Source organism: Mesoplodon bidens (genome assembly GCF_964165515.1).
Source record: "Mesoplodon bidens genome assembly, contig: HAP1_SCAFFOLD_116, whole genome shotgun sequence".
NCBI classification, from domain to species: Eukaryota; Metazoa; Chordata; class Mammalia; order Artiodactyla; family Ziphiidae; genus Mesoplodon; species Mesoplodon bidens.
This window is the reverse complement of record NW_027672444.1, coordinates 144477-162676: the sequence shown is the minus strand read 5'-3', so window position 1 is coordinate 162676 and position 18200 is coordinate 144477. Positions and strand designations below refer to the sequence as shown.

The window sequence follows — 18200 nt, the reverse complement described above, 5'->3', positions numbered from 1 at the left end:
AGTCCATGCCATGCTTTACAGCCTCCAACTTCTCAAACTCATTCCTAGAGCCACCTGGGAAGGAGGAACCAGGCAACTAAAGACTGGGTTTGAATCAGACTCCACGTCTGACCAGCCACATGATCCCGAGCAGGGGGCCTCGCCTCTCTGAGTCTCAACCTGGCTCCCTTGCAAAATGGGCACATTAATGGGAACGTCAGCCTTCAGCAACGCTATGACGAGTATCAGTGTAGCATGTGTGAACGGGCTTTGTAAACTCTGGAGTGTTCTGTGAGGTAAAAACTACCCTCTATTCTCATTAGAGGGAATTCATTTCATAACCTGCTCCCGGCTCTTGAACTTTGCTGTGCATCCAGTCAGTGCTGGATGATCTGGAACCAACAGCTGGTCTATTTATGGCTGAAAACCCACAGGTCATAGGAAGACAGCAGCACCGGAGCCCCTGGGTGGCCACAAAGATAAGGTCCGTGTCTCGAGGACCAATGACATGGTGGTCACTGAAGGAACAGGCCCCCTCCTGCCCCTTCCACAAGTGACAACTGAAAACCTTGGTTTCCCCAACACCCTGATCCAAGATCAACCCGACTCTTTGCCCAACGTTGGAGAAGTACCGGCGTGTCCTGCAGGCCTGGCTGGCCCCCTCTGACTGTGTGTTGCCTCCTTCCACAGATCAGTGCCCTACAGCAAGGCTACAACTAGGTGCTGTGCCAGACCCTGTCTGAGAGAAACTTAGAAATCACCTCCCTGAAGCACGAGGCCGAGAACTTAGGGAGGGACGCCGCCATCACGTCAGGTGAGGCCCTTCTGCATTCAGGCCCCAGAGCTTCTGCCCTCCCCCTGCAGACACCACCAGTCAACCAGCACACCTGTGCCCTTGACCTGGGTGCAGCCTCAGGGATCACCCGTGTCGGTGCATTAGAGTTCTCCCTCAGTGGAGGTTTCTTGCCACCCAGTTCCGAGGGCAGGGCCAGGTAAATATTTGAGAGAATGGTATCTCTTGGCTACAAGGTCTCCTGAGCACTGGCCCCACCAGGGAGAACACAGGTCGCCTTGTGGCTTGGGTGGTTCCACAAAGCAGCCTGAGTGCAAACTAGAGCGTGGACAAAATGGGGTCACTCCTTTAAGGCACCCATTGTCTCACTCATTTCAGCCGAGTGCACTTGGGCCCAAGGGAAACCATTTTCTAATTTGATCAGAGGTGGTTCCCTGATAAAGGGCTTGGGTTGGGAGAGGGGCAGCCAACGCACAGCTGTGACTGAGCTTTGATTCCCTGGATTCCTTCATTGCTTCAACATGTTTCTTGAGCTCCTACTAGGTGTCAGGCCCCGTTCCAGGCTCCGGGGAGGGAGAGCCAAGCAAGACAGTCAGATTCCTGTACTCACAGATTCGGGAGGGGGTGACAGACAATAAAAGTAAACGGATGAATAAACAAGCCCACTTCAGAGAGCAGTGGTGCTGTGGAGAAAATAAACTGTGTGTCGTGGTGGCCAGCGCTTCAAGGGGGGAGGCCAAGGGGGACCAGCTTAGTGAGTGTGCAACCATGGAACTCAGGTGGGACTTGAACCCGTGGGCTGGGACTCAAACCCAGTCAGAACCCACTATCTTTTAATCGAGATCACTCATCTGGCCTCGGGACTTAATAAAGCTCAGGTTCTTTATGTCTCATCGCAGAAAGAATCCAGTGAGAGACAAAGTAAGAAGTGGATTTCTTTAGAGAGAAACACACTCCACAGACAGAGTGTGGGCCATCGCAGAAGGCTAGAGACCCCCAAATATGGGGCGGTTAGTTTTTATGGGCTGGGTAATTTTATAGGCTAATGAGTGGTAGGATTGGGACAACTCTAATATTTGGGGGAAGGGGCAGGGATTTCCAGGAATTGGGCCACCACCCACCTTTTTTTTTTCTTTTTCTGTACGCGGGCCTCTCGCTGTTGTGGCCTCTCCCGTTGCGGAGCACAGGCTCTGGACGCGCAGGCTCCGCGGCCATGGCTCACGGGCCCAGCCGCTCCGCGGCATGTGGGATCTTCCCGGACCGGGGCACGAACCCGTGTCCCCTGCATCGGCAGGAGGACTCTCAACCACCGTGCCAGCAGGGAAGCCCCACCACCCACTTTTTGACCTTTATGGTCAGCCTTGGAACTGTCCTGGTGCTGGTGGGTGTGTCATTTCGCTCATGTATTACAATGAGCCTGTAATGAAGCTCCAGTTCCCCTGGAAGTCGAATCTTATGCCCCCTTGGACCTAGCCGATTCTAACCAGTTCATGTTGTATCCTCCACGGCTATGTCCTTCTTTTAGAGAGCACCTGTTTCAGGTGGGCAAGGACAAGCCAAGGGGAAGAGAGGCTGCATGGAGTGAACAGGGGATTGTGGGGCTGGGCAGGGTCAGGGGGTCTGCGTTTTTATTCCAAGGGTGTGGGGAATCCAGTGGAGGTTTTTAAGCAGGAACTGACATGCCTAGAGACCTGAAGAGGATGGGACCACTCACAGACGAGGGGAGGGAAAGAAGCAGGTGACAGGGAGGAGGCAGTGAGCCTCGGAGGGGCACATCACTCTGAAAGCAGCCAGCGCGTAGCAGGAAACATGCCCACAGCTGTAGAAGGCAGGCATAGCATTGAGTCGCACGTGAATCCCCATCTCTGTATGAATCTGTGCTTTTCTTCTGCCTCACTCTGCAACTTAATCACACCCAGCCCCACCCCCTGCTACCCCCAGGTCTCTGCTTATGCTCCTCCCTCACTTGGGATGTCCTCAGATATTTTCTGAGCACCTCCCCCAGGCTAGGTGCTGTTCTGGGCACCAGGAATGGAAGGATGAACTCGCTGGTCCTCACCTTCCTCCCGTATGTCGGCCAGTGAAATCTCATCCAAGCATCGAGCCTGTCTCAGATCCCTCCTTCTCCAATCAGGGAGTCGGACAGACCTGGGTTGGGATAACTCTTGAGATGGGCTGGACCCACTCAAAGTGTGGCAAGCCCCAGAGGGATTTCCAAGTAACTGAACTGTGTCCTGGAGGCAAAGCTCATTTTTAAACTGAAATTCTGGAGCATTTTGTGCTTTATTTCATAGACATTCTTGATTGATACCTACCACTAAAACTAGGCCTGATGTTCTTTCAAGAAAAGAACCGTAGGAGATAACCCAATACCACTGCATTTATGCACCCTTCTTCCCACTTTTATTCAAAATGATACTACAATGCAAGAGGGAAGAGATATGGGGAGATATGTATATGCATAACTGATTCACTTGGTTATAAAGCAGAAACTAACACACCATTGTAAAGCAATTATACTCCAATAAAGATGTTTAAAAAATGATGCTACAGTAATGGAGTAGTTATCTATTGCTGCATAACAAGTTACCCCAAAATGTAATGGATAAAACCCCAACCAATATTTATTATCTGCCCCAGTATCTGTAGTTCAGGAATTTGAGCGGGGGGTGACTTAGTTCTCATGAGTTGCAGTCAAGATGTCGGCAGGGGCCTAAGTCATGTCATCTAAAGCCTCGGGGGGAGCCGGAGGATCCCCCTTCAGAATGGCTGCTCATGTGGCTATTGGCTGGAGGCCTTAGTCCCTCAGCACACATGCTTCTCTCTAGGGCTGCTTGAGTGTCCTCACGACACAGCAGTTGGCTTCCCCCAGAGTGAGTGATTCAAGAGGGAGCAAAGAGTTGGCCACAGTGTCTTTTATGACTCAGCCTGAGAGGAAACAGTCCGTCATTTCCACAGTATCATATTGGTTACCCATGGCAGCCCTATTCAGGGTGGGAGGGGCTACACAGGGCATGAATTCTAGGCGGCAGGGATCATTGGGGCCATTTTGGAAGCTGGCTGCCGAGAAAAATAATAGGCGCCATGGAACAAACATAATTTAGCCACTTTGTGTTCTTGGGACATACCGTCTCATTTGACCCTTACAATAACTCTGTGTGGGACAGACAGTGGGAGGTGAAATAGCTTGTCCAAGACCACCAAGCTAATAAGTGGTAGAGAGGGGTCCAAACTCAGAGGACTGTGAAACCAACCACCCCATCAATAGCGTCCAGCAGTGCCCTCTGCCACACGCCCGTCTCCTGGCCTCTGGAGAAGAATTCCTGGACCTTCCGTGTGCTGGGCCTCTGTTCCCCAGGCCCATGGTGTGGCCTCTCCTCCCAGCTTTGCCTGGCCTGTGCCCACAAGGGGCCCCCAAAGGTTTCTCCTCTCGCTGGTGCTGACTGCCCCTCATTCTCACTGAAGCCTCAAACCCTGTTCCGTGGACTTTGCTCTCATTCCCATTCCTGCTCTGGGACCCTTGGAAAAAGCCTCCCCAGTTCTAAGCGGGCACCGGTGGTGGCCCAGGATTGGAAGGCCTTGTCCGAACATTGGCTGACAGCCATGGTGTTGCCAATAATCCTTCCTGCCTCTTTGACCTCCATGAGTCTTTTGTTTTGGTTTGTTTGGTTCTTTTACAGAGATGGTGTCATCTTTGCAAAGAGACGTGTTAGTAAAGGATGGTCATGTTCAACAATGAAAACAGGAGGTGAATCAACTGAAAAGTGAGAACAAAGAAAAGGATCACCAGCTCGAAGCCCTCAGCTCCAGAGTGAGTGTCGGGTCATCAGCAAATTGTAGCTGCGAAAAGCAGACACAGTGGAGTCACATGACACACGGTGGTGAGATGAGGCCAGTGCCCAAGGACAAAGGGAGGGTAGTTGCTGGGCAGGTGGCCAACTTCTCTGAAGCCTTTCAAAGGACAGCATGTATGTGGCTCAGAATAAGCGTAATAGATTTTCAAATCCAGCAAACATTTTCTAACCCCTATTATAAATGAGTTTGTTTATTCCCAGCAACAAACACACCTATGAGCATATACTGCCATTGCAAAGTTTAATATTAAGCAGAATACGATCTCTCTGTGAGCACGGATGACCACACGGCTGCATCATGGTAACAGCACCACTGGTTCTCATAATTGTCTTCAAAGCAGAATGTTTGAAGATCCAGATGCAAACATGCAGACTCTCATTTCTTCCTTAGACTTTAGTGTGTAGAATATCTCTATGGAAGATGAACGTGGTAGGCAAGCAAAGAGCTTTTTACATGTAACTTTGACTATTTGCAAATCTTGCCTTCAATGCTAACTTTAGAATCCTGACTATCGGATAAGATTTCTCAGTATTTGCATGATGTGCCTGTTTCTGTGAGTCAAGGTAAAACCTCAAAGATTTCATCTCAGGTGGCAACTCAGAGATTCCCAGAGGGTACCCGATAGCTAGGTCTGCATGGGGGTGGGGTGAGAACAGATCTTGAGCTTCCAAGGAAAAGGCACAGTAAGTAATACCTGGTACGTAGTACCATACCCAGTTTGGAGCTGGTGAAAGGCACTGCATGAGCTTTGGGATCAGACAGACCAGAGCTTTCTTTTATTGTAACTTATTTGGCCTCCATTTCCCGATCTGTGAAATGGGGATGACAAAATCATTTTCCGAGAAGTGGGAGGCTGGTTTTACTTGTGCTCTTCTGCCTCTGCCCAAGGTCGGCTGCCTGGCCAAGCCCTCTGCATTCATTTCTCCCAAGCAGAGTGTCTTCCCAGGCATGTGCTATAGCTGTTTAATGTGGTGTGTGTGTGTGTGTGTGTGTGTGTGTGTGTGTGTGTGTGTGCTGGGGACGTGAAGGGGATGCAGAGCTGGTGCTATGTAGAAGGAATCTGCAAAGACAGCACCTGCTTGGCTCTTCTACCTCCTGAAGTGCATTTGGATGATTTATGTCCCCGTTTCCCCTTCCTCGTTGACAGCGGAATGAGATCCCTTCTCCTCTAGACTGTGCTGGCCAACAGCAGAAGGGCTCGTCACCACCAAGGGTACTGCTCTTGTGAACATTTGAGATGCCTTTTTTTAAATGACATACATCATGTGTGTTAATTTTAGAAAAATAAGTAGATGACATTGAGAAGAAAAAATAAAAAGAGAGGAGAGGAAATGCTACCTTGAGAAATCAGTGTTAATATTTTCATGTATGTTCTTCTAGCCTTGTTTCTATATATTGCCTAGAAATCAATCAAGCAATCATTTTATAGTGAATTTATACTATGCACATTTAAAAAAATTTTAAATACGTATTATTTTCCCATTCTAATAAATCAACACTCTTATCATTCGTCTTAAAAGCTACATACTTTCTCCTGGATGTACCCAGTGTTATAAAGTGGTCTGCTGTGCTAAACAACACTTGGGTTGTTTCCTCTTTTTTTTTTTCTTCCACTGTTACTGACAATTCTGGGAAGAGCATCCTTGAAACTACAGATTTACTTATTTCTCCAGTCATTGTCCTTAAGGTACATTCCTAAAGTGGGAATTGCTGGGTCAGAAGAAGGCACATCCATCCTTATGCACTTAATGCCTGTTGCCAAGCCGCCCTCGGGCAAGACAGCTCCGTTTTCCCCTCCACACCAGTCGGGGCAGTTGTGTCTTTGAGATGCAACCTGCACAAAAGCCCTAAAATGGACCTGAGCTCACTGGCCCAGCCCCCTGCACCCTCACCGGTCACAGCGTGAAAACATCCCAATTCCTGCACCCTAAGTACCCAGACTCTACAAAGCTGGATTTCCCCTGCAGTGAAGCTTGCTGGCTTTTGAAGAGGAATTTAGACGCTCTATTCCTCAGAACTCATGAGAGGGGTGAACTGGGAATGACTGCAGGATTCCGTGCTCCCATCACACAAATGGTCTCGCCTCTCAGAATTCAGAGGTGTGATTGGGTTATACAGCAGGAAACACTCCTGGGCGTGAACACAGGTACTTGGGACCCCCAGCCAAGCCCCCGTGGCCTTGTCCATTTTATGCACAGTGCTCAGTGCTGAAAGAAGAGTTACAGAAGGAAGATGCCCAGAAGGAGAACTGGGAAGCCCAAGAGAAAGAGTTAAAACTCTGCAAAACCGTGCGTTGAACCTCCTGACCCCTACGTGTCCACTGAAAGCCTAGATTATGGCCTTGAGGGTTTTGGACGGGTTCCTTGGCCCATTAGCTAGCACAAGCTCTGGGGCTTTCTGGGTGTTTGTCTGTTAATGTAGTCTCCTAATTCTTTGATTTGCTAGCCTCAAAGAGATGGGTGAAAAGACCATGGAAAACACACTCTCCCCAGATTTTCTGGGCAGTTGGCTCAAGGCCCCTCATCAGGTTTCCCCTGGGGAAAGGGACGGGAAGTGGCCACCATATGCTGCTAGAAATTCACCGTGGTCCCTACCCCTGGACTTGTGATGCCCAGACTTTCATGATCCACTGTCACAAGTTTTATCACAGCCCTGAGCACTGTTATTAACACAACTCTTCTTGAAGTATTTTTGCTTAAATACATTCAATTTTACAACAATTCATAAAAACAAAATAAAAAGCAAATGTATCACTGGCCTTGTATGGAAGGTGAACATAAAAATCAATACAGTGAAAAGATGACCACTCAATGTAAATGTTCACCCCCTGTACAGGCTTGAACCCTCGTGCACATCACCAGGCATACGTTTTCCATCCGTTGGGAAGGACGGTGCCTGGGACGGGGGGAGGAGACGTGTGTTCTTCTCTCTGTCAGGAGCACACTTCTCTGCCTCAAATGAGAAAAAAGAAAAATGTCATTGTTCTTTGCTTCCAAACTGTGCCCATTGTGTCTTCCAAACAGCCCTTATTTAGATTGAACTCAAAAATATACCCCAAGGAAAGAGATTCTAATGAGTGGATAGGTATCTTGTACTGTTTAATCCAGGATCCATGCTGATCTTCAAAAGAAACTCAAATTTTCCCTCACCCAGCCCTTTCATTGCATCCGTTGAAAGAAAGTCTACTTTGCCTCAAAGATGTGGAATTATCCCCCAAGGGAAGGAATGAAGCGAATCCCAGACTAGGTTTCTGCCTTAATGAACCAGATGAAATGAGTTCTGAAGTTGACTTCCCTGTTGTTGGAACTCTTTCAGCAAATCCATGACATGGAAAAAGAAATGAGGAAGCTCAGGGTGGAGCTGAAAAGGAGCAGTACCGAGCAGAGCCTGATCTCTATGACGCTGCGGGAAAAGAGCAAGGTATGGCAGGGACAGGTCGGCCTGGGAACCACTCTGGTGCAAGCACTCCACCTGCATCATCTCTGTTCATCCTCACAATGACCCCATGCGGTCTATACTGGTATTCACCCCACTTTACAGTCGGGAAAACTGAGGCTCACAGAGGTGAAGGAAGTTATCCAAGTTCACTTGCATAAAGTAGTTGTGGCAGAACTTGAATCCAGGTCTGCCTGACTCCAAAGCTCCTGTGTGTAACCACTACCCTAGACTGCCTTCAAATCTTAATTGTGAAATTATCTAAGAAAGAATTGATCCATTAAATCAAGTTTGCCAATGATGTTGTTCCAACTTAAATTCTCATATTGATTTTTTTTTGTCTTTTTGTTCCATCATTGAGAATGTTTTTAAAAATCTCAACATGTTTGTAATTTGTGTTTCTTCTTTTAATATGAACGATGTTTGCTTTATATGTTTTGAGGCTGTGTTACTAGGTGCATATAAATTTAGAATCCTAACACTTCCTGTAGAGCAAAACTTTAGATCATCATGAAATGTCCCTTTTCATCTCTAGTAGTGTTTCTCCCTTAACGTCTCCTTTGTCATTTAGCTTCATCACTGGCTTTCTGTTGGTTAGAGTTTTCATACCATATCTTTTTCATATGTTCTCTGTCAATTTTTGTCTTAAGGTTTAGACATATGCCTTCAAATAGCGTATCATTTTTACAAAATCCAGTTTGACAATCTTTGACTTTTAGTCCATTTATATTATGTAATTACTCGTGAACTGGGGTTTAAATCTACCTTCTTTCTCAATACCAGTTGTCCCATCTGTGCTATGTTCCTTTTTCTCTCCTTTCTTGCCTCCTTCTGAGTGGATGGTTTTCTCTTATTCCACTTTCGCCCTCTATTAGCTTGGAAATATTTCACTTTTTTACTATTCTTTTAGTAATAGTAAGACAATAGCATTCATCCTTGACTCACCAAAATCACACATTAATTAAGTTTTTCACTCTTCTACTATTCTCTTAGTAGTCATCCTGAAGACTACAACATGCATTCTTTTTTTTTTTTTGCGGTACGTGGGCCTCTCACTGTTGTGGCCTCTCCCGTTGTGGAGCACAGGCTCCGGACGCACAGGCTCAGTGGCCATGGCCCACGGGCCCAGCCGTTCCGCGGCATGTGGGATCCTCCCAGACCGGAACACGAACCCGTGTCCCCTGCATCGGCAGGCGGACTCTCAACCACTGCGCCACCAGGGAAGCCCTGCATTCTTAACTTACCAGAGGCAATAGTAGTTGATAATTATGCCCTTCTCCTTGACAGTGCAATGAGTTTCAAACACCTTAACTTCACTTACCCCCTCCAGATTTATAAGCCATTGCTGTCATTTTCTAAACTCCTCTTGATAGTTAATACCCCACAAGACATTAGTAGTGTTTTGCTATAGTCAGTATTATATCCACACATTACCCTTACTGTTGCTTGTCTTTTCTGCATCTCTGATCACCCACCTGGGTTCATTTTTCTTGTGTCTGAAGAATACCCTTTAATGTTTTCCCTCATGGTGGCTCTGCTGATGACAAATTCTCAAATGTGCCTGTGTGTCTGTCTGGAGATGTATATTTAACCTCCATTCTTAAAACACATTTGACTGCGTATTGAATTCTACAATGGCAATTCTTTTCTTTCAGCACATTAGATACAGCTTTAGATATGTCACTATTGTCTTGTGGCTCCTATTATTTCTATTTAGAAGTCATCTGTAAGCCTAACTGTTGTACCTTTGCATAATCTGTCTTTTTCTCCAGTTGCTTTTAAGATTGTCTTTTCCCTTGATTTCCAGCAGTTTTATTATGGTTTATCTAGGTGTGGATTCAGTTTTATTTACCTCGTTCAGAGTTCGTAGGGGCTTCTTGAATCCCTAGCTTGGTGTTTTGCCTTAGTTCAGGCGCTTGGGCTCTGTACCACACAGGCAGTGGGGAGCTCCTAAGGCTTCTGAACAAGTGACTGATGCAATGACATTTGTGGACAGTAATCAGGGTGAAAATGATCGTTACAATTTCTTACGTACTAGGCATTCCCTTGAACATTTCATCTCTTCATCTTCACAACAGCACTGTGATCTAGAAATCATCCTCTCCATTTTACAGATGAGAAAGTCAAGGCTACTAGTTACTAGTAAAGTAACTAGCCCAATGGCACAGTCGGTTTTGTCTGACTCCAGGTTCGTCTGACTTCAGTGACGCTGGCGTAGCAAACAGCCACATGCTACTGTTTACACTGAAATTAATGAAAATTAACTAAAAGTTTTAGTTCAGTTCCTCCGTCACACCAGCCCCATTTCGAGTGCTCGATCTCCAGATGTGGCTGGTGGCTGCCATATTAGACAACACAGCCTCGCTCAGAGTACCTGTACCGCTGCAGAAATTTCTGTTGAACAGAGCTGCCTTACAGCTGGGTAACTCTCAGAGTACCGTTAAGATTGCACTGGAAGAATCTAAACTCGAGGCGAGGAGGCCAGTTGTCACGGTCCAGCTTGCATGTTAGAGGGACTGGAGGACAGGCGTGAGACCACCGAGTGTGAGGGAGGGAGCAGGGCGGCCGCTGAAGGTGCCTCTGAGGCTTGGGGACGGGAACGGGGGCTGTTCATGCAGAACACAGATAAGGGCAGAGTCCAAGGCTGGACTTGGCTTTTGCAGCACATGAAAAAGGCTGCTGACATAGAAGTCCGAGCATGTTTAGACCTGGGAGAAAACTAAGGCCCAGAGAGCTTAGATGACTTTTCCAAGGTAACGGAGCTGGGTAGAGGCTCTTCCACTGGACCACACTACTCAGAAGAAAGCTCTTAAGGGCTTTTCTGGGTCTTTTATTACATCCCTGTGATCCCCCTCTTCAGATCCCTAAAAAAACAGCCTGTGAATTTGTTTCAGCACAAAAACTTTCCATTTATTTATGAGAGTTTGCCTCATTTCCTGTTAGTGCCAGGGCCCAGGGATCAGCAGGTGCATCCAAGAATTGAGCAGCTGCAAGGCCTACACTGGCCAGCCAAGGGTAGCGTGGAGCACGCCCAAGCTTACCGTGCGTTGCCTGTTACCCAAGCAAGGGGGGAAAAGTAGGCAAGCTTCTCCACTTTAAATACCTTCCTTGGCAGGCTGCAGTTCTTAATAGACATTGCTTTAGCAAGCCTCCAGAGAGGTTACCACCAGTGAGTGTGCTCAAAGTGGTAACGACAAACAGTTATGATAATAAACCCAATCATAACATTTCCAAGTACCCATCACGAGTTATTAGAACAAGACTGTACGGCGGACATTCCCGTCCACCTTTCCTAGGTTACAACAGTACTTAACACACTCACAGAGCCCTTAAGCACTATTCCAAACATTGAATCCCCACAATAACTCTATGCAGTGATACTAGTATCATCATCCCCATTTGACAGATGAGGACACTGAGTCACGGAGCAGTGAAATAACTTTCCGAGTGTCGTACGGCTTGTTTGGGACCGAGCTGGGATGGGAGTGTGCGGTAGAACATAGTTGAGCCCCGGGTGCAGAGCTTGGCCCTTTCCCGTAGGGGGCAACTCCCTGTGAGTTTGCCTCCACCCTGTGCATGCCTGTGACCCCTGCTGCTGGGCTGCAGCTGTCCCTACCCCTCAGGGACTCCCCCACTGCCATTAGCAGCCCCCCCAGAAGAGTTTCCCCAGAGGGCATGATGATCACATTAGCAGCAAGCCCACGCTTTCATCATCCTTTCAGGTGGAAGAGAAGCTTCGGGAGGATTCCAGAAGGAAATTGCTTCAGCTGCAAGAAATGAGGAACAGAGAAAACCTCATTAAAGCCAATTTGGAAAGGGCAGTAGGTCAGGTAGGCGTGCTGCAGAGCCCCTTCACGGGCCCGTGCTCTCCACGGAATCCCGCACCCAAGCGGCCGGCAGGGATGAATGAAGAGGAAGACGGCCTGGCTTAGTTCACCCGCTTATCTCAGGGGCAGGGCTTTGTGCGGCTTCCGCGTCCCCGTGGATTTCACTAAAGAGGCTTTTCCTTCTGGGAAGCTGCCCACTCCAGTGTTTGCTGTTGCCTGAGACCCTGACCAAGCAGCCAGTCCCAGCTCATGGCCCACGCCAGTGAACCAGCTGTGCGGTTCCCTCTTGGGAAGGGTTTGAGCTCTTGACCCCGGTGGTGTTTCTAGCACTTTCTCCTTCACATTTTTTGTCCTGACATTTACAGCGATCTTTCTTCCTCTGGGACCCCAAACAGATGCTACAGTCAGTGTCCCCAGGGAAATGCCACATTTCTGTTTGTTTGTTTGGTTGGTTGGTTGTTTTGTTTGGCCGAACCGCGTGGCTTGCCGGATTTTAGTTCCACGACCAGGCATGGAACCCGTGCCCCCTGCAGTGGCTGCGTGGAGTCTTAACCACTGGAGCGCCAGGGAAGTCCTGTCACTTTTCTTAATAAAGTAAAGCCCAGAATACCACAGCTTATGCCAGGTGGAGGTGGGCAGGGTGGGGAGTGGGCCATTTCCCAGGACTCTGACCCAAGATGGCCCAGTGGCCCTTCCTCTGACACGTGGCACAGACATGAGGGCCAGAACATGCAAACGAGCCTTCACCAAAGGCTAAGGGAGAGCAAACGAGAACCCAAGATGGGGCACTGGCCCTCCAGAACACAGCCCACCGAGGGCAGCCCATCTTGGACCCCCTCCACAAGGCATCCTCTCCTGGCAGCCACGGCTCCAGGGGGACCAAGAACGTTTTGCGTATATGTGTTTGTGCTTTTCTTTTTCTGGGAGAGTGAGTCCACCTCGTCACTCATTGGATGCTCAGAAGGATCTGTAAACCACCAAAAAAGGTTAAGAACCACGATCCTTAAAGAAGCCCTCCGTCCCACCCAGCTCAGCTCCCAAAGCCCTTGCATTTGGTAGCATCCAAGCCTGAACCATCAGTGTGACCGGAATTTGTCCCACGCACTGAACTTCAGAGGCAACCACAAGTTAAATGACGATGCTGACCCTCAGGCAGGTTTGAAAGCCTCTTCAACCAACTTCCACACCATCACCCCCGGTGTCCTTTCTCCTGCAGGGTGCCGACCCCTTAGCAAGGCAGAGAGCCCGCCAGCCTGGGCTTCCCTCCATGCACCTGGGCTACCCCTCACCTTGCTGGCACTCTGCACCCACGGCGCACACCCGCCTTGAGGGCATGATCTGCGCCACTTGCCGAGCACCTGGTCATGGCTCTGGCCAGGGGTCATCCAGGAAGACCCTCAGAGACACTGAGATTCCTCCAGGTCTAGACTCGAGAGAGAAAGGACGAACAAGGCTTCTCTGCGCTGTCTGGGCCTTCCTGCTTCACCCCCTTGTCTCCACAGCCCGCTCCCGGCCTGAGGTCCTGCCCTTCCCCAGGCCAGTGACCACAGGACTCAGCCCACCGTCCAGCAGGACCTGTCCCTCCCCACCCCCACCCCCCACCCAGCAGTCCTGTAGGGCGCCTCTGGTGATAACGCGGGCCATTGCCCACAGGGCCCTCTACATAACCTCTTCCTCGGGCGAGCTAGGACCCTCCCTTGGCCATGAAACCAGCAGACGACCCAGAGTCCCTCCAATCACCCAGCTGGCTTCCAGCAGGATGACTGCAGAGGTGTCCTTAGGAGAGTCACAATTCCTCTACTTGGCTTCCCAGAGCTCCCTGGTGTGCAGCAGACTCCTGTGTCTTAGGACCTGTTCACGTTCTCATTGATTGTGTGGCCCTTGTGGTCCTTCAGGGCTCTGTTTTAGAGCCTTTCATGACCACATTTTGCCAGTGAGCCAAAAACCCAGGCCAAGGGCCATCACGTTGGGAAATTTCCAGAGAATCTTGGGCTTCTTTGCCGTTCAAGTCTCATGAGCCTGGGGCATCTTGAACTCGTCATTCTAGAAGCCCTGATTTAATTTAACTGCGTTGTTTCATCATCCGTAATATGAAGACACCAGCATCAGGGAGGCACTCAGTAAAAACTGGCTGAACTGAAGGAGAGGACTTTGAACATCTGACTTGACAGGTGTTTCTGTTCTAAGCATTCGATGAATGTTTATTGAGTGCCTGCTGTGTGCCAGGCACTGCACCAGGCTCCGGGGACCTGGAGAGGAATACAGGAGACATCGTCTTCAGGACACAAGGTCTAAGGCACAAAACGGCAGCAGGCAGCTCCTCCTTCTCTCCCCAGGCGCCCTTGCTGATGACACGAGTTACCTGGGCTGACAGCCTCAATGTTTATCTCACATCCTGGTGCCAACGTAGCAATTACGGAAGAGCACTCCTAGCCCTGGACTTCCCACTGGATAATTGGCAGCAAGTGGCTCTTCCGAGAGCCCAAGACGTGTGTGTGCTGACCGTGTGCGTCGGCTAGGTTAAGCGGGCACACCTGAAAAGTCATTAAAACCTGCTGTCCCCCTCTCTTGTGTGGGCACTGCCCCTTCCGGTGAGAGGTGAAGGTGTTAATTACCCATAATGACCACTAAAGGCGTGCAGAGCCTTCTCACCGATTTCTCCCAGACCCAGCGATGGAGGCGCCTCCCCCAGCCTTGCAGCTGCAGCTGTGCCACTCACCTCATCCCCTTCCCTTTCTTTGTGCTGCAGCTGGAGCTTTTCAGAGGTCAGGTCCTCAAGGCCACTTGCGGACGCGTGAAACCGTTCCAGGACAAACCCGTCTCCAATCAGCAGGCTCGTCTCTCTTCCCCACTTTCTCCTTCAGGGACCCGGGGCTCCAGACACTGGGAGCATATGTTCCTGTTTTTTGTTGGTGGCACATAATTTTCACACTGTTGCTACTCCATAAAGATTTGTTTTGATTTTCTGGGAATTCCTGGCTTTTCAAGTAAAAGCCAGTTAAACTCCCTTGTAGTGTTTCTGTGAAAATCAAATTAAACCACCCAGGACTGTGTCTGGTCGGCAGACCTGCACGGTGAACCTCCGTTAGCCCCGCGAGGAAAGGGGCGGCCTCAGCATGGACGGTGCGTCCTCGCTCGCTCGTTCCTCCTGAAGTGGCAGATGGCAGTGAGGGTGGGCCTCTGGCTGTAACGATGCCTTATTATCCTTCCGTTTATCCTCTCCAACCCTGGGTGTCAGCGCACGGGTCACAAGATCACACCACGGGCTGCTCTCAGAGGACCTCCTTTTTAGGAGCCCACAGCATCAGGCTCAGCGTGATGAATCCCTCCCAGAATGCAGAAGAATCTAGAACACACTCGTGGCCACATGACAGGCCTTTGGCTCTTAAAAAACCATCTCTGATCCTGGGAAACATGCCCCGGTGACAGAGCCAATATCCACCCTCCAGAGCCATCCCCAAAACACGCCAGGACCTCCCTCCTCTGAGCTTAAGCTGAAGCCCTCCAGGTCCCCTCCCCCCAGAGCCACCCTGCATTTTAATTAATTAATTTATTTATTTTTGCTGGGTTGGGTCTTCGTTTCTGTGCGAGGGCTTTCTCCAGTTGCGGCGAGCAGGGGCCACCCTTCATCGCGGTGTGTGGGCCTCTCACTATCGCGGCCTCTCTTGTTGCGGAGCACAGGCTCCAGACGCGCAGGCTCAGTAGTTGTGGCTCACAGGCCCAGTTGCTCCATGGCATGTGGGATCTTCCCCGACCTGGGCTTGAACCCGCATCCCCTGCATTGGCAGGCAGACTGCCAACCACCGCACCACCAGGGAAGCCCCACCCTGCATTTTAAATCTTTTTTTTTTCTTTTTCTCACCAGTTACTAGAGAAGAGCACCAGGGTCACAGAGGACAATATCAACGTTTGGCAGAAAAAGCGGACCCTGCAGAAGGAGACCCAGCTCAGCAGCTGCAAAGAGGAGGAAATCACCCAGAACATCAAGAAGCTGAAGACATCCTTAGACAGTTGCCAGGTGCCCCCTTCTCCATTCCTCAAATGTCCCCTGTGTCTCATTTTTGTGCTCCTTGTTCAGGAAATTGTCCAGCTCTGCTTTTAGTCCACCTTTTCTCTTGTTGGAGAAATCTGTTTGAGATCAGAAAACAAAGGACCTCCAGAAATGCCTCCCAGGTGAACTTGGTGTGGCCAAGGAGAAGCTGCCCGACACACTCCAAGTACTGCCTTTGGGAGGCCCCAGACCCCGGGGGAAAATAAAACAGCCCCGTGTTATTTCCAGAGAAACCAAAGAAACATTCTGCTCTTTATTTGCAGTTTTCTTTTCTGTCCCAGCAGTGGAAGGCTGCTCTTACCCTTATTGGACCAGAGGGTCTGGCAGAGCCCCCACTTCATGGCCCCCACGCTGGGATCCAGCTTATCACATCAGGCAGCTGCTTCTGCTTTCTCTGGAAATATGCAGCTGCTATCTGGGGAGTCTGGGCAAATGTTGGCTTGTCAGCACTCTTTCAAATCAGGAAACCGCACTTTATGACCAGCTTGTGTGTTGATCTCAGCAGGAATTCTGTAACCAAATTTGCTTCCCCTTTCAGTGAAATCGTCCTTGGCAATTTGGTTTTGGAATTGCCTATACCTAAACAAAGGGTCTCTTTGACCATCCAGAGTCCCAATTAGAGTGCACGTGAAATAAAAGCTGCCTCCTTCCTTCCGCCCCCCAAAAAGGGAAGTAGAACTGGGCTGTCACAGGGCGGCCAACATACGGCTCTGCCTGCTTCACGGGCCCGTCAAGAACACTGCTCTGTGCGGGTCACAAGCGTCAGGTGCTATTTCTGGCGATGGTGCCCGGGCTCCTCACGACCTCATCTCTTTCCAGGCATGCATGACAATGTCTTGCTGTAGCAATGACCTGAAGAAGGAGGTCGACCTCCTGCAGCACCTGCAGGTCAGCCCACCTGTCTCAGGGCTCCAGAAGGTGGCGCTGGACATCTTGCGCCTGTCACTGTCCTGGCCTGAGGAAACGGAGCATCTCCTCCACGAGGTGGGGATCCAGTTCTCCAGCTCCGACAAAGGTGATTGAAACTCTTTTCTCACATAGTTACATGACTGAACTATTGCGTTGAATCTGATCACGATGGGACATCTGTTGAGGGAGGCTTCTTAGGTATGTGGCCAAGTGTTCCCTTCTCCAGACTTCACTTTGCTTCACCACTTGAGAAGCAGTGTTCCTGGAAAAAAGTACACAAGTGCGACGTGATTACTGGAGAAAAAGGAGGCGTGACAGAGTCAACAGGAAAAATCGAAATTATGCTCAATCTTCTCTCTCAGAAGTAACCCTATATATACATAGAGAGAGCAGAGACGGTTTTCAGAGCAGTTTTATGTTCATGGCAAAATTGAGAGGATGATACAGAGATTTCCCAGGTACCCCCTGTCCCCACTCATACACAGCCTCCCCCATTTATCAGCATCAGCACCAGAGAGGTACAGTTGTCAGGACTGATGAACCTACATTGACACATCCTAATCACCCAAAGTCCATGGTTTATATTAGGGTTCACTCTTTTTCATTTTAATTTTATTGGAGTGTAGTTGATTTACAGTGCTGTGTAGGGGTCACTCTTGGTGTTGTACATCCTATGGGTTTGGGCTTGGACAAATGTGTGATGACATGTATCCACCATTATAATATCATACAGAATCGTTTCACTGCCCTGGCCTTTCTCGCCTTCTGAGATGGCCCACGCTCTGTCTGTGGAGTGTGTTTCTCTCTAAATAAGTCCACGTCTTACCTATCACTTTGTCTCTCACTGAATTCTTTCTGCGATGAGACATCAACAACCTGAGCTTCATTAAGTCCTGAGACCAGCAGGTCCACCAATAATGAGGCCCACCCCGGGGAGGACCCAGAGGCCCTGTAAATCACGATGCTCCACCGGGAAGATGGTCCAGTCCTGAAGGTGCCTTTGATCCCAAATCTACTGCCCTAAGCAGAAGCCAGGGAGCATGGTGGGGGACGTGGTTCAGATCAGGCCATCTCTGAGCAGATTGGTGGATTCTGTGCACAAAGCCCTGGTATTAGGTCAACTCGATTTATGAGTTTCACTTCTCAGGTCACTCTGTAACTACACAGTAACAGAAAGGACAGAGAATTCATTAAAAGCCACCTGTGGAGTCCATAGAGGGGAAGTGGGGTGGGTGAAGTTACAGATCAGGGACGTGGTAATAAAGCAAAATGATGATAACCCATAAACCCAAATATCTAGAAACTGATATTCTAGAAATTGAGGAAAGTAAAGCTACCAGTTTAACAAAAT

At 49.3% G+C, this 18200-nt stretch overlaps 1 protein-coding gene across 2 annotated transcripts in view; it reads left to right on the top strand.

Moving 5' to 3' along the window:
* The window catches only part of LOC308610196 (forkhead-associated domain-containing protein 1-like), a 191321-nt gene extending 175193 nt beyond the window's left edge, over positions 1–16128 (top strand). Inside the window, exons 1-2 of one of the 2 annotated variants that reach the window (XM_081259429.1) lie at positions 8009–8047; positions 15755–16128. In XM_081259429.1, the coding sequence (XP_081115555.1) occupies positions 8024–8047; positions 15755–15991 (261 nt within the window). In that variant the 5' untranslated portion in view covers positions 8009–8023 and the 3' untranslated portion in view covers positions 15992–16128. Of the gene's footprint in view, positions 1–8008; positions 8048–15754 lie in introns of those variants that run through there. The other variant, XM_081259430.1, reaches the window with a different exon arrangement.
* Positions 16129–18200: the final 2072 nt, after the last annotated feature.